Below are 15,493 nucleotides of genomic sequence, written 5' to 3' on the forward strand. Positions count from 1 at the left end.
TTATAAAACTAAAGAAAGAATTTTGCTGATTGATTTTCTAAACAATTTTTTTTTTAATGAAAAATGTTGGAGGTTGGAGGAAATTACGTGTCACGATGTTTGTCCGCGATGGACTCCTAAACTAATTTACCGATTTAAATCAAATGTGTACACCGTGTGCATTTTGTTTCAACTCGAAAGATAGCTTACATCTCACGCAATATTATTTTATTGCAAATTTGTTGTCTATTATTTGATAGTCTCAAAAGATTCAAGCAAACGACAACATTAAGTAATTGTTATATAGATGGCACTATGTCAAGCTTCCAAAAGTTTCATATAAGCTACAATTTAATAGCATAACCATCATACCACATGTTCACATCTTGCTGAGGCCAAAGTGTATGTTTGAGTTTTACTTTTTCAATTTTGGGTGTTAGCAATTAAAGTGAATATATTACAACCAAATACGCAATGCATTAAACTGCCACACAATTTCTGCATCATCAGGAAAACAATGATTTGATACAGAGTATCTAGAGAGTTCTGGACATACAGAGTAATTACTCGAATCATAACTGGTTCGGTCATCGAACAGCCAAAAATGTTGATGTTGACGAAATAACTTACAGATACAATAGTTGTTACCAGGCGATCTGATGTCTTTTAAATCAATCGATACTGTTGTTAATGAAAATGATAGTGTACATTTTTAATTGAATTCACTAAATACATGTATCTGGAATGCCACAAAATAATATTCGTTTAAAGAATATGTGTACCTATTATTCTCCTGCGTAATTTGAATCCACCTCAATTATGCAACGGTACACGTTTGGTCATCAAAAAGATCACCGGGCAACCACTTTAACAGGAAAGTGTAAAGGAAAAGTGGTCCTGTTGCCACGTATTCCAATGATACCGTCTAATTGTACCATACCCTTCAGAAGGTCACAGTTTCTAATTCGTTTAGTTTTTGCCATGTCAATAAATAATCCTCAAGGGCGAACAATGTCCATTTGTGGTTTAGATATCGAAAATCCATATTTTCCTCATGGCAGCTATATATTTATTCACGTGTAGGAAAACCGTCGAACCTATTGGTGTTATCGAAAGATAGGTTAAGCACAAATATTGTGCGTCACTTTATTAAATTAAAATTAAAAGTATTTATAATACAACATAATAAATATTATTAGAAAATTGGAAACTATACGCCCTACCTACCTTCTTTATAAGTTTAACTATCGCATGTTATTTACTAAAAACTTTGTAATATACTTATTTGTTACAAACTTCAATAAAAATAATAAATTCTAATTTTAATGCTTTTGTATTGATTTTCTCTTTACGTTAACTATACGAACATTTTGATCAATTGTGTTCCAAGTCCTTCCCCTTGAAATCCCAAACCAGTAAATTTGTATACCAGCTTTAACGTGTCCTTCTTCGTTCGTAAACAATAATTTCATTGTTATAATAATTGGTAACGGTAGCAGAATATCAGTCATGAAGGTCTCGCCATGTTTTTTTACAAATGACATCTGTTTTAAAAAGCATGGTTAAGCCCATGTCTGATGTTCTCCTACCGTTCCCTTTAAATAGTTTACAACAAGTATTTGAGGTTATTTGTTATAGACTTACGAAAATTCAGGAAAAAAATTATCTCTTTATAATTTTTATAATTAAAAAAAACCTATTCCCATTAGTTTTAGGTTAATTTGCTACTATCGTGATTTAAAATTTTGTATAGAATGTTTTCCCGTCTTAAACTTTGGCACTTAAATGACGCTCAAAACTTTTCCAAGGAAATTGAGCTTTGATTGCATTGAATTTTTGTCCGAGGAACATTTTTTTGATGAATACAGGAGCCAATTCTGAGGGAAACAAGATTTGCAGGGAAATTCAGTCTTGAATTGAATCGGATTTTCGAATTTAAAAAATAATTAGATTCGGTGGGATTTTGCCACTTAAATACTTAAATTATTTAAAACTTTGTCGATGGCTTTGACTTTAGCTGAAGGATTCTTTGGATGGTATTTGCCTTAAGTGTTTGAGTTGTTAAAAAGAATCAAATCGCATCTGCAAAGCGGTCCACACGACCAAAGTGACTGTTGCGAATATCAATCTCGGGGTGGGTGCTTCATTTTGGCCAAAACTTTTTTTTGGAGAACATTTACTTTGGAAATGAGTTTTCAGTATTTTCCAACGCTGTTCACACGTAAAGCGTTGTTCCACGGATCTATAATAATTTTGTTAAGATTTCAATCGGGAAACAGTTTTCAGTGTCAAAAGTGACACTTGATTCTATGAGAAACCACTAGATGGCCCTCCGTGTAGACGTTGCTCTTTCTAGAATTCAAATATTATTCATGCTAAAAAATAACAAACTTTGAATTGAATAGAAATCTAATAATAAAAAACTTTCCCTTTTTTTACCTAGAAGATGAAAATGAACAACCTGCTGAGGGTGAAGAGGAGAAGGAGTCTGTTACTTATTACATTAGCAACGATGTCCACTTTAGTAACAGCCGAATGGCATCGTTGGCTTGTATTAAGCGTGGTACAGTCATCGAAGCGGACAAATCCATTCATTCGCAACTGCGATTGATAAACTTCTCGGAAGGCTCCCCATATGAAACTCTTCATGCCTTCATCAGCAAGTCTTTGGCTCCATTTTTCAAAAGTTATGTCAAAGAATCGGGACGTGCTGATCGTGATGGTGACAAAATGGCACCATCCGTGGAAAAGAAACTGGCCGAACTGGAAATGGGATTGTTGCATTTGCAGCAGAACATCGACATACCAGAGATAACACTCGCCGCTCACGGATCTGTAGCTTCTGTTATTCGAAAATGTGCCGAGGAGAATCGCAAGGCTAAAGTTGCTGATTTCGGCGACAAAGTCGATGACTCTACATTCCTCAATCAGCTGCAGAACGGCGTAAATCGTTGGATTAAGGAGATTAAAAAAGTCACTAAGTTAGACAGAGATCCGTCGTCGGGAACAGCTTTGCAGGAGATATCTTTCTGGCTGAATTTGGAAAGGGCTCTTTATAGGATTCAAGAGAAGCGGGAATCTCCAGAGGTTGCTTTGACTTTGGACATCCTGAAGCATGGTAAAAGATTCCATGCGACGGTGTCCTTTGATACCGATACGGGACTTAAGCAGGCCTTGGCCATGGTCGCTGATTACAACCCCCTTATGAAGGATTTTCCAATCAACGATCTCCTGTCTGCCACCGAGTTGGAGAAAATTCGTCCAGCTGTGCAGCAGATATTCTCGCATCTGCGTAAGGTTCGCAACACCAAGTATCCAATTCAACGGTGCTTGAAATTGATCGAAGCTATATCCCGCGATTTGAGTCAACAACTTCTGAAGGTACTCGGAACACGGCGTCTGATGCATATTCCCTTCGATGAGTTCGAGCGGGTTATGAATCAATGTTTTGAAATCTTCAAGTGTTGGGACGATGAATACGACAAGCTGCAGGGTCTGTTGCGTGATATTGTGAAGAAGAAGCGTGACGAGCACTTGAAAATGGTTTGGCGTGTTTCCCCAGCCCATAAGAAGCTGCAAGCTCGAATGGAACAGATGCGAGATTTCCGTCGTCAGCATGAACAATTGAGGACTGTTATTTTGCGTGTGTTGCGCCCAACCAAGCAACAACAAAGTTCCGCTCCAATTGATGCTCAACCGGAGGTTAAAACTTCCTACAGCTTGGAGGCAGCCGATGCTAATGCAATCGAAGAGGTTAATTTGGCCTATGAGAATGTTAAGGAAGTTGATTGCTTGGACATTACCAAGGAAGGTTCTGAGGCTTGGGAAGCTGCAGTCAAACGTTATAAAGAAAGAATTGGTAAGGGATTGTTTAGAAAACCCCAAAATCCTTAACTTAGGATTGTTTTTGTTTTGTTTTTAAGATCGTGTGGAAACTAGAATCACCGCTCATCTTCGTGATCAACTGGGAACGGCAAAGAATGCAAATGAGATGTTCCGGATCTTTTCTCGTTTCAACGCCCTGTTTGTCCGACCACACATCCGTGGGGCCATACGAGAATACCAGACCCAGTTGATACAGCGTGTAAAGGACGACATTGAAGCTTTGCATGAGAAATTCAAGGTACAAGCTTGTGACTTTGTTGAATTTGGGTGGGAAAAATATTAAATTTTCTGTGTTTTTTAGGTTCAATATCCACAAAGTAAATCATGTCGTTTGTCAGTGGTTCGAGATTTGCCACCTGTAGCTGGTTCCATTATCTGGGCTCGTCAAATCGATAACCAACTTACGATGTATCTAAAACGTGTCGAGGATGTGCTTGGCAAAGGCTGGGAATCGCACATCGATGGACAGAAATTGAAGGCAGATGGTGACAGTTTCCGAGCTAAGCTCTCCATCTCTGAAGTATTCCAAGATTGGGCAAGAAAAGTTCAGGAACGTAACTTTGGCATCAACGGACGTATCTTTACAATTGAGTCGGCTCGATCTCGCACTGGACGTGGAAACATTCTTAAGCTTCGTGTGAATTTCCTTCCCGAAATAATCACCCTGTCCAAGGAAGTCCGGAACATTAAGAATTTTGGATTTAGGTAAGGAGTTTTTATTTCTTCTTTTTCAAAAAGCAAAGCTAATTATTGCATTTGTTTTTTTTTTTTTTAGAGTTCCTTTGACAATCGTTAATAAGGCTCATCAGGCCAATCAAATTTACCCTTATGCTATATCTTTGATTGAAAGTGTCCGCACTTATGAACGAACTTTGGAAAAGGTAAGTTACAAATTCACGAATTTTAAAAGTTTCTTGTAGACTTTTTTTGATTTTCTAGTTTATTTTCTTTTATTAAATTATTTTCATCAGTTTTGTATACTAAAAACACATAATCAACAACATTTTGACACGATATTGAACCACGTTTGTTTTTTCAATTTTGTTTAGTCAAAAATAATTGGTCAGTTGTTTTCTTTTTACCTGCACCCAAGTGCTTGTTTATTTATTCCTTTCTTTCTGACATTTGTATATTTTCCTATTTTCGTTCTTAACCCAAGAAACACAAACCACTAATTTGATTTCCTTTTTTTAACTTGATGTAATGATCATATGAAATGCTCAGTGTTTTGTCTGGAAGACAGAATGTCTATTGGCATGACTTTTTTGTTTCAATTAGAAAGTTTAAACTTTTGAAGGCATTCATTTAGCAAGAAAAAAAATAAGAACGTGAATAGATTTTTTGCATTCAAAATTTATATTTTAATTGGCTGATTAGGAAAAATGCAATGCTTTTAATGTCGTAATAATTTCAATTTAGGAAAATTGCAAAACAAGATAAAACAAATTTTCATTCGATGAATGAAAAAATCGCCAGCATAAAAGGTAAATTATTTTAAAATCAAATTATACGGTATTTGTCATTTAAGAATTCACTGCATACAAATGAGGATGTTACAAAATTTTACCGAATCGAAAAATTGTCAAATATAATAACTTTAAACTTTAGATGTCATCGGAATATTTTATTATTCTTTTAAAAAGTCTTGTTGGGCATCCAAATTGTCCTATTCATCACTATTTTGCATAATCAAAGCTACGGGTTTTGTTGGCTTTTAAGGGGTGCTCTAGTTTGCAACTTATTTTTGTAGACATATGAAAACAGACAAAGAAAAAATCCAAAATTGTTTTTCACGTATCCATTCATGAAAACTACAGTCAATTTCATGCTTATGTTAAGGATATTTTCCCTACCCAATTTAATTTGACCCAGCAAATAATTTTTATTTTTGCAATTATTTCTATTCACATAGATTTTCTATGGAGTTTAGATCTGGAAACTATGCTGGCCATTGTAAAACGTCAATTAGTATTGGGCGTGTGCTTTGGGTCGTTGTCCGGATGAAGTATCCATTTCAGAGCCAATTGATCCTAAACGTTTGGCAGCATTAAATTTTGCAAAATGTCACGAACTCACGATACATAAAACGATCAATTGTACCATCTATTTGGTGAATCGGCCCCAGTCAATGCCCTGAAAAACATCCCCACACTATTACCTTATTTCCCCCGTATTTCACACTAGCTTTGGTGTAACGTGGGTTTAGTGCATCTTGTCTGGTCTGGAAAACGACGGAGACTATCGAAACACTTGAAATTGGATTTGAAATGTGTTGAAATGTATTACAACACAAGCAGTCATAATGATGAAGAAGCTAGAGAGCGAAATATTACAAAGGCTCAATTAATTGTACAAATAGGGCAGTGAAGCGTCGATCGGCATCTGCACTTGTAGCCTGAATTTGTTTTGACTTATGTATGTCCGGATCATGAAGACGTTGAAGTGGTTGGGAGCTGCGATACACCAATTACATTTCCACTCGGGTTAACCATCTGTTTATATTTAAGTAGATTTGCAACAGCACCATCAACCGCAGAAAGGATGTGCAATTGGTTTGGCCCTCCTCCATTTCCTTTCACTTCTTTTTTGTTGTTCTGAACAATTTTTTTTACTTTAAATTCAATGTCAGCCCAAACATGAAAAGGCAAATATTAAAAATGTGTTAGTGTAAATAGAATAAACTGATTCAAACCTTTTGCCAACCATCACCATCTCTTATTGGATGACCTTTGCTGTTGAGTTTATCAGCTATTACATTCCATTCTTTTTTAAAATCGGCTATGTTCATACATTTCAAAAATCCCCTAGCCAACTGCTCGTTGCTCTCCATCAGCTCGACGAGGGCCTGGAACTGGTTCTGATTTGTTAATTTCAACTGCAAATGTGAACAAATATTTTGTTTTTATTTATCGCAAATAAAGTATACTAATAAGTTCCATAAAATAAATTATTTAAAAAAGAAACTTAAAGCTTTGCGTACTTCCATTTCTTCGTCGTGAGCAAATTTTCAAACGAGGGATACCGTCGTTTTTTTTTTTTCATTGTCGTCGTTTCCTTTCGTCTTACAGAATACTAAATTAAAGCGTTCAACACACTTGACGTTTACACACGACAACAAAACGAGTGACAAAAGTTGAAACGACTCATGGAATGCAGATTGCGTCGTGTCGTATATTTTGCTATCGGTTACGACATCGGTAGTAGGGGTGATAATTTATTTAGTTTTAGTTGCCAATGTTTTGGCCATATAGAGCTAGCTTAGGCTGTACATAGAGCTAAAAATGAGGTTGGGTTGTGAAGAATTTTGGGACGTTTAATCTAAAATCATTGAAACGACATTCACGCTTGCAATAGGCTTAAGATTTACGGTAGTTGGGAAGATAAATTTCTCATATTTGTGTTCGAGTTATAGAAGATGGTGTTATCAAGAGTAAGGTAGTTAACAGAGCTTAGAAAGTAGCGATATATAAACACGATAACAGACTTCTGTCCACTTTATCCCAACGTTTTGAGATCATTATCCCATGTGACAGCCTGTATTTTAAGAATTTTTTTCAACGACCAGTAAATAGATACAACTTTATTATCATTTATTCACATAGTTCGTTATTTTGAATTAAATATATTGTAAAGAACACGATTTACACCAGTGTGAACAGCTCCACTAAACGGCCTTTTAATTTGAGTTTTGGGAGACATTTGAAAAAAAAGTCGCGAATTTTGCGTTTTTTTTTTTTGGTTCTATAAAAAAATCGACATTTTTGGAATTTTTGCTTGTCGATAGTTCATTCCATGTGTTTACATGTGCTGAATCCAACCCAACAAATTTCAAGTTATTCGGTCAAGCCGTTTTTGAGATACGATGTTCTGAGAAAAACTCGTTTAAAGATTCAAGTCCTCTTAACTATGAAAATATCAACTTACCTTTCAATCGGTGATGCCTGGTCCATATAGTATTCCTTCCACTTCTTCTATTTCAAACGGACTCACTTACGAGCCGCTTAGAACGTGAGATTCGATTTTCATCACGTTTCTCAACAAAAGTATGGGCTTCGAGGCCTATTACGCATCCCATAACCGACATTACTTTCAAATTAACTTCAAAACCTTCATTAAAGATTTCCTGAATAACTTTATCCGTAAGTTTACCTGGTCCTTTTCCACGGATTCCTTTATTTGTTGTATCTTTTTTAACAACACGAAGTCGTATTTTTAAATTTGAAAAATCCCTTTACTACCGTATTCTGGACATTAAACTAGCAATTTATGAAAAAATAAACAAACGATTTTTAGAACCCATCACATGGGATGACACCCTTAATTATTAAATTAACTATCTGAACAGGGTGATTTCTTGATTTCTTTAATGGACAAAAATCAGAGATATTACATATGTTAGTTGAGTTGTCGTTAGCTTAAAGTGAGATATTTAAAATACAAAAAAAGTCTTAAATTAAATACGCAATTTTGAAGACCAGTGATCGACAAGTGCCTATTTCGTGAATGGTAACACTTAGCTCATGACTGATTTGACAGATAATTAATTTTATCCTTCCGCTTAACGAATATGGTTGTTTATACGCTTGAACAACGCTTAGAAAAGATGCCGATTTTGCCTAAAAAATCATCTTTTATGATGAAGCTTGGCGGATATGTAAACAAGCAAAATTGTAGCTTTTGGGGCACAGAAAACCCTCACGAATATATTGAAAAGCCGGTACACCCAAAACAGCCCATTCTACCACTTTTGGCAAATGTAAATTATTGCTAATGCAAGACGCTATGAAGAAGGCAAAGACCAGGTGGAACAACATCACCACGTGTCAGGTCACAAAAAAAAAAACATCTGGTCAACACTAGATTTAAAGCGATCACGGTGCTTGCTATCTCTAAGCGGGTCACATATAAGCTCGATAATATGTGCCATAACCGGACACTGTCTAATAGGAACGCATGACACGCGGCTAGGCGTATTCTCAAATGACTTGCATAAGCTGTATGGACGAGGAAGAGGAGGAAACAGTTCTTCACTTCTCTGTAAATGCCCTGTCCTAGCTCTAAAATGCAAGAATTACCTAGGAGAATTCTTCTTTAACGATCTAAATCATATCAGCATAATCAGCCTCTCGTTTCGTAAAGGACTCAAACTGGTTCCATTGAGCTTAGGAGGAAGCCTCAAGATTCATGTGGTATCACTATGAGCCATTAAACTGGCCTAAGTGTTTCCGATTCCATCATGGACAACCACTTTAACCTAATCTAACCTAACATCTAAAACGAGTCACTGTTTGATGCGGATTTTGGTCCACAGGCATAATTGGGCCATTTTTCTTCGAAAATTAGCAAAGAGTTATCGGCCCCTGTTGAACGAATTTTTGTTCATACAAATTGAATAGGAGGATATTGAGAACATTTGGTTTCAACAGGATGGTGCAACGTGCCACACTGCCGAAGCTACACTCGATGATTTTATAGCATTTTCAAAACAAAAAAGAAGTTATTTGGCAGACCCTTTATATTGCCAGCTAAACATTGTTCATTCTACAATATTATATAATTTAGCATGTTCTCCGAAACAATGAATACACTTTTCTAACCGTTTCCAACAATTTTATAAACAGTTTTGTCACTTCGGCTAATATTAACTTCTTCTGGATTAGCAAATCTTTCATCAGACTTACATCAATGTCGGTTCGTTCTTATACCCTTCTTCGCTAAAGTACATTTTCTATAGGTTGTCGTTTTCCATATATTTAGAGGCTTTGATTAAGTTTAATGTTAAAAGACTCTCCTGGAATTGTTTCCAGTTCTTTGAGATTATACGTCGTATCTACCTAAGAGTTAAGATCGCGTGTGGAAAAGCGCTGGGAAATGCCATAGGAAGTGGTCAGTGTCTTTATGTTTCCGTCAAACAAATCCTTGTATACCGTCATCATATCATATCAGTGGCAATGTAAAAAATAGTCTAAAATACATCAATCAAGGGCAAAAATAAAAACAACAGCTTCCGTCCGTATTTATTGAATCAGTCGACTCAAATTTATTAATCTACTACACTATAAATAGTCCTCTTGGTAGGACGATCATATAATTCTGGTAACGCTATCTCCCGATCGTAACTACTGTGAAAAAACTGAAAAATCATTCAAAAATATCGTCAAAAAAACACCAAAAGAACCTAAGAGAAATAGAAAACTAAGCAAAAACATGATCATTACACACACACAATTCCATTCCGCAACATCCACATTATGAACTTTATTTATTTATTTATTTTTTCAATAATAATGCAAGCAAAAGAAAAAGGAAAAAAAGAACTACTTTTGTTTAAATAATTTTTTCCATGCAGCTAAATAATAGGAGTTTAGCACAAAATTCTGTATTCAAGGTAGATTTATATAAAAATTATAAAAAAAAGAAATTTTAAAAGATTAATTATCTCAAATGTCCTGCTTTGATTAAGTTTAATTCTTTTAAGTAGCAAAAAACGCTAGTTGTAGAAATTAAAAACCTAAAGAAAAAACAAATAATTGCATGCACTATGCCCATTTTTAATTTTAATAATAAATAAAAATCATCTTTCTCTGCAAAAATGTAAATTAAAAAAAGCAATGGCTGTGACTGTTAAATTATAAATCTTCCATAGGAACAATATACATTTTTAAACTTTTGTATTTACTTAGATTGAGGATCGTGTAAGTATTGTTCCTCTTGTTGCTGGTCTACGTAAAGATGTCCTGAATTTGATCTCCGAGGGCATTGCTTTGGTTTGGGAGAGCTACAAATTGGATCCATATGTCCAGCGATTGTCTGATTGTGTCACTCAATTCCAAGAAAAGGTTTGTTTTTGTCTTTTCTGAGGTAATGAAGAATCAACTAGAAGAGAAACTTCTTCTACAGGTTGAGGACTTGCTTGTTGTCGAAGAACAACTGGATGTTGATGTTCGATCTTTGGAAACTTGTCCGTATAGTGCTGCAACCTTTGCAGATATTTTGGAGAAGATCCAGCACGCAGTCGATGATCTATCACTGAGACAGTACTCCAACTTGAACGTCTGGGTAACTCGGCTCGATGAAGAAGTTGAAAAGAAATTGGCTCTACGTCTGCAAGCTGGTATCAATGCATGGACTGAGGCTCTTACCGGAAATAAGAAAGAAGTTGACTTGTCCATGGACACTGATGCTCCAGCTCAACCAACTCATAAACTTGGCGGTGAACCACAGGTAGACCTGAGTTTGCCTATCGTCGTACCCTATCCTCCTTAAATATGTTTATTTTTTTTTAACTTCCAGATCCTGAATGCAATTCACGAGATTCGTATAACCAACCAACAGATGTACTTGTATCCATCGATTGAAGAAGCTCGTTTCCAAATCATGCAGCAATTATTCGCCTGGCAGGCTATTGTAACATCTCAGGTCCGCTTGCAAAGCTCCAGATACCAAGTGGGTTTAGATAAGCCAGTATCTCAGACCTATCGCAATTTGTTGACCAAACTGCCCGAAGGCAAGATCCTCGAAAATGCCTACGGATCGATTGAGGATAAGATCAGTGAAGTAAGGAACTACGTCGATGAGTGGTTGCGTTACCAGAGTTTGTGGGATTTGCAAGCTGATACACTCTATGGACGTCTAGCTGAAGATGTCAACTTGTGGATCAAGTGTTTGAATGACATTAAGTAAGATCCTTAAAGCCTCGGAACATTTCTAAAAATAAAATTAAACTTTTGTAACATTTTTTTACAGAAAATCTCGAACAACATTTGACACATCGGACACTCGACGGGCTTACGGTCCAATTATCATTGACTATGCAAAGGTTCAAGCTAAGGTCACGTTGAAATATGATTCTTGGCATAAGGAGGCTCTTGGTAAATTCGGAACTTTGTTGGGTACAGAGATGACAACCTTCCATGGAAAAGTGTCCAAGTCTCGCAGTGATTTGGAGATGCAAAGCATTGGTATTATTGTCCTGTGAGTTTATTGCGTTCATTTTTATTAAACCTTAATTTTCTTTGTAGAAGCGGCTAGTACATCAGATGCCGTTTGTTTCATTACCTACGTGCAGTCTCTCAAGAAGGACATGCTCGTGTGGGAGAAACAGGTTGAAGTATTCCGTGAGGCTCAACGTATTTTGGAACGACAACGCTTCCAATTCCCCAACAATTGGCTTCATGTGGACAACATCGAGGGCGAGTGGTCGGCATTTAATGAGATTATCAAGCGCAAGGACACAGCAATCCAGACTCAAGTAGCCAGTCTGCAGGCTAAGATCGTTGCCGAAGACAAGGCTGTCGAAACTAGAACTGTTGATTTCCTTAACGACTGGGAAAAGAACAAACCAACAGGCGGCAAGACTCGTCCAGATGACGCCCTTCAACAATTGCAAATGTTCGAGAGTAAATACTCGCGTTTGAAGGAAGAGCGTGATAATGTGGCCAAGGCAAAGGAGGCCTTGGAACTGCAAGAATCTGCTATACCCAACAACAGTAGCGAACGCATGAATGTTGCCCTCGAAGAACTGCAGGACTTGCGTGGAGTGTGGAGTGAGTTGTCAAAGGTTTGGACTCAAATCGACGAAACCAGAGAGAAACCTTGGTTATCGGTGCAACCCAGAAAATTGCGTCAACAGCTTGAAGCTATGATGAACCAGTTGAAGGAGCTGCCCGCTCGTCTCCGCATGTACGAGAGCTATGAATATGTTAAGAAACTCATCCAAAGTAACATCAAGGTGAACATGCTGATCGTAGAGCTGAAGTCCGATGCCCTGAAAGAGCGTCACTGGAAACAACTGACAAAGCAATTGCGTGTAAACTGGGTTATCTCCGATTTAACTCTTGGTCAGGTTTGGGATGTAAATCTGCTGAAGAATGAAAACATCGTCAAGGACATCATTCTCGTGGCTCAGGGAGAAATGGCGCTTGAGGAATTCTTGAAGCAAGTCCGAGAATCCTGGCAAAACTACGAACTTGATTTGATAAATTACCAGAACAAGTGTCGCATCATTCGTGGCTGGGATGACTTGTTCAACAAAGTCAAGGAACATATCAACTCGGTTGCTGCTATGAAACTATCGCCTTATTACAAGGTCTTCGAGGAAGAAGCTCTCACTTGGGAAGAGAAGTTGAATCGGATCAATGCCCTGTTCGACGTGTGGATCGATGTTCAGCGTCGTTGGGTGTACTTGGAGGGCATATTCTCTGGCAGTGCAGACATTAAAACCCTTTTGCCTGTGGAGACTTCTCGTTTCCACAGCATTAGTTCTGAGTTCCTTGGACTCATGAAAAAGGTGACCAAATCCCCAAAGGTCATGGATGTCTTGAACATTCCAGCTGTGCAGAGATCATTGGAGCGTCTAGCTGATTTGCTCGGAAAGATTCAAAAGGCTCTGGGAGAGTACTTGGAAAGAGAACGTACTTCCTTCCCCAGATTCTACTTTGTTGGTGACGAGGATTTGTTGGAGATCATCGGAAACAGCAAGAACATTGCTCGTCTGCAGAAGCACTTCAAGAAAATGTTTGCTGGTGTTGCTGCGATCCTGTTGAACGAAGACAATACTGTTATTTTGGGTATTGCCTCAAGGGAGGGCGAGGAAGTGAAATTCATCAATCCCGTGTCGACTGTGGACCATCCAAAAATCAACGAGTGGTTAAGTTTGGTGGAGAAGCAGATGCGCTTTACGTTGGCTTCATTCTTGGCCCAGGCAGTTCAAGACATCAAACAGTTCCGCGATGGACAGATCGACTCACAAAAGTACATGGAATGGTGTGACAAATACCAAGCTCAGATTGTTGTTTTAGCTGCCCAAATCTTGTGGTCAGAAGATGTCGAAACTGCTCTCCAACAGGCCATGGAGAACAACAGCGGGAAGCCATTGAATACGGTACTTACCACTGTCGAGTCCACTTTGAATGTGCTAGCTGATTCGGTTCTACAGGAACAGCCGCCACTTAGGCGCAGGAAGTTGGAACATTTGGTAAGGTTTTTAGGCAAAATAAGACAGAACTAGAATTAATTGCGTATTTTCTGGTTTTTCTTCCTTTGCAAAGATCAACGAGTTTGTTCACAAGCGAACTGTGACTCGTCGTCTTATTTCTAATGGAGTCAACAACCCCAAGTCTTTCCATTGGCTCTGTGAGATGAGATTCTACTTCGATCCACGACAAACTGAGGTAAGTTTTGCTGGAGCTGACTGATTTTTTAATTCGGCATGAACTTCCCTTTTAGGTCCTAAAACAACTTACGATCCACATGGCTAATGCACGTTTCTACTACGGTTTCGAGTATCTCGGAGTTCAGGATCGTCTAGTACAGACACCGCTGACCGATCGTTGCTATTTAACCATGACCCAGGCCCTGGAATCCCGCTTGGGAGGATCTCCATTCGGTCCCGCTGGTACCGGTAAGACAGAATCGGTGAAAGCCCTCGGAAACCAGCTTGGTCGCTTCGTGTTGGTCTTCAATTGTGATGAAACCTTTGATTTCCAAGCCATGGGAAGAATCTTCGTTGGTTTATGCCAAGTCGGTGCATGGGGTTGCTTCGATGAGTTCAATCGTCTGGAGGAGCGTATGTTATCAGCTTGCTCCCAGCAAATTCAGACCATTCAAGAGGCACTAAAATACGACATGGACAGTAACAAGGAGAGCATAACAGTGGAGTTGGTTGGCAAGCAGGTCACCGTCTCGTCTGACATGGCCATCTTCATAACCATGAATCCTGGCTACGCTGGACGATCCAATCTGCCAGACAATTTGAAGAAACTTTTCCGCTCTTTGGCCATGACCACACCCGATCGTCAGCTTATCGCCGAAGTGATGTTGTTCAGTCAAGGGTTCCGACAGGCCGAAAAACTCGCCTGTAAGATTGTGCCCTTCTTCAAGCTGTGTGACGAACAACTGTCGAACCAGAGCCATTATGACTTTGGTTTGCGTGCCCTAAAATCGGTGCTGATCTCAGCGGGTAACGTGAAGCGTGATCGTATCATGAAAATCAAGGAAATGATGACTGCTCGTGGAGAACAAAACATCGACGAGGCTTCAGTTGCCGAGAATCTCCCCGAACAAGAGATTCTTATTCAGTCGGTGTGCGAGACAATGGTTCCGAAATTGGTTGCCGAGGATATTCCACTGCTCTTCTCGCTGCTTAGCGATGTCTTCCCGAACGTCGGATACACCCGTGCCGAGATGAGCGGTTTGAAAGAAGAAATTCGCAAGGTCTGCAACGAAGAGTATCTCGTTTGTGGAGAGGGCGACGAACAAGGTGCCGCCTGGATGGAAAAGGTAATTCCTGTGGCATTGCACAAAATGTCCCAATTTATAGTTAACCACAATTAGAAAACTAGTCCTAACCTCAATTAACGTTTTAATGCATTCGAATCTGTAACTGAAAACCATAATATAAAAGGGATTCGGTGAAACTTGGGTCGAAAAAGTAAGATCAGGCTGAGATATTTTTTGTTGTAGTTTTGTGATTTATTTTTGTGTGTTTTCTTCTTTTCTGTTGACAATCCTTCCATAAGAGAATGATAATAGTTTCCAATTGAGAGATTTCTTTCCTCATTTGGATTCTTTTAAGAGTCGAGTTCTTGACTTTTGGATATTTAATTTTAAATGTTGTGTCTGTTCTCCT

The 15,493-nt window shown here is 38.2% G+C and overlaps 1 protein-coding gene across 9 annotated transcripts in view; it reads left to right on the forward strand.

The window, feature by feature from the left end:
* Window positions 1-15,493, forward strand: part of LOC129945740 (dynein heavy chain, cytoplasmic) — a 35,376-nt gene that overhangs the window by 2,533 nt on the left and 17,350 nt on the right. For 2 of the 9 annotated variants that reach the window (XM_056055623.1, XM_056055622.1), the window contains exons 2-14: window positions 2,423-3,838; window positions 3,903-4,102; window positions 4,166-4,569; window positions 4,640-4,745; window positions 10,214-10,252; window positions 10,548-10,703; window positions 10,765-11,088; window positions 11,158-11,543; window positions 11,611-11,825; window positions 11,886-13,840; window positions 13,914-14,036; window positions 14,092-15,144; window positions 15,269-15,295. In XM_056055623.1, the coding sequence (XP_055911598.1) occupies window positions 2,423-3,838; window positions 3,903-4,102; window positions 4,166-4,569; window positions 4,640-4,745; window positions 10,214-10,252; window positions 10,548-10,703; window positions 10,765-11,088; window positions 11,158-11,543; window positions 11,611-11,825; window positions 11,886-13,840; window positions 13,914-14,036; window positions 14,092-15,144; window positions 15,269-15,295 (6,404 nt within the window). The remainder of the gene's footprint in view (window positions 1-2,422; window positions 3,839-3,902; window positions 4,103-4,165; window positions 4,570-4,639; window positions 4,746-10,213; window positions 10,253-10,547; window positions 10,704-10,764; window positions 11,089-11,157; window positions 11,544-11,610; window positions 11,826-11,885; window positions 13,841-13,913; window positions 14,037-14,091; window positions 15,145-15,268; window positions 15,296-15,493) is intronic. The other 7 variants (XM_056055626.1, XM_056055625.1, XM_056055628.1 and 4 more) reach the window with 4 other exon arrangements.

The sequence above is a fragment of the Eupeodes corollae genome, chromosome 2, assembly GCF_945859685.1.
Source record: "Eupeodes corollae chromosome 2, idEupCoro1.1, whole genome shotgun sequence".
NCBI classification, from domain to species: Eukaryota; Metazoa; Arthropoda; class Insecta; order Diptera; family Syrphidae; genus Eupeodes; species Eupeodes corollae.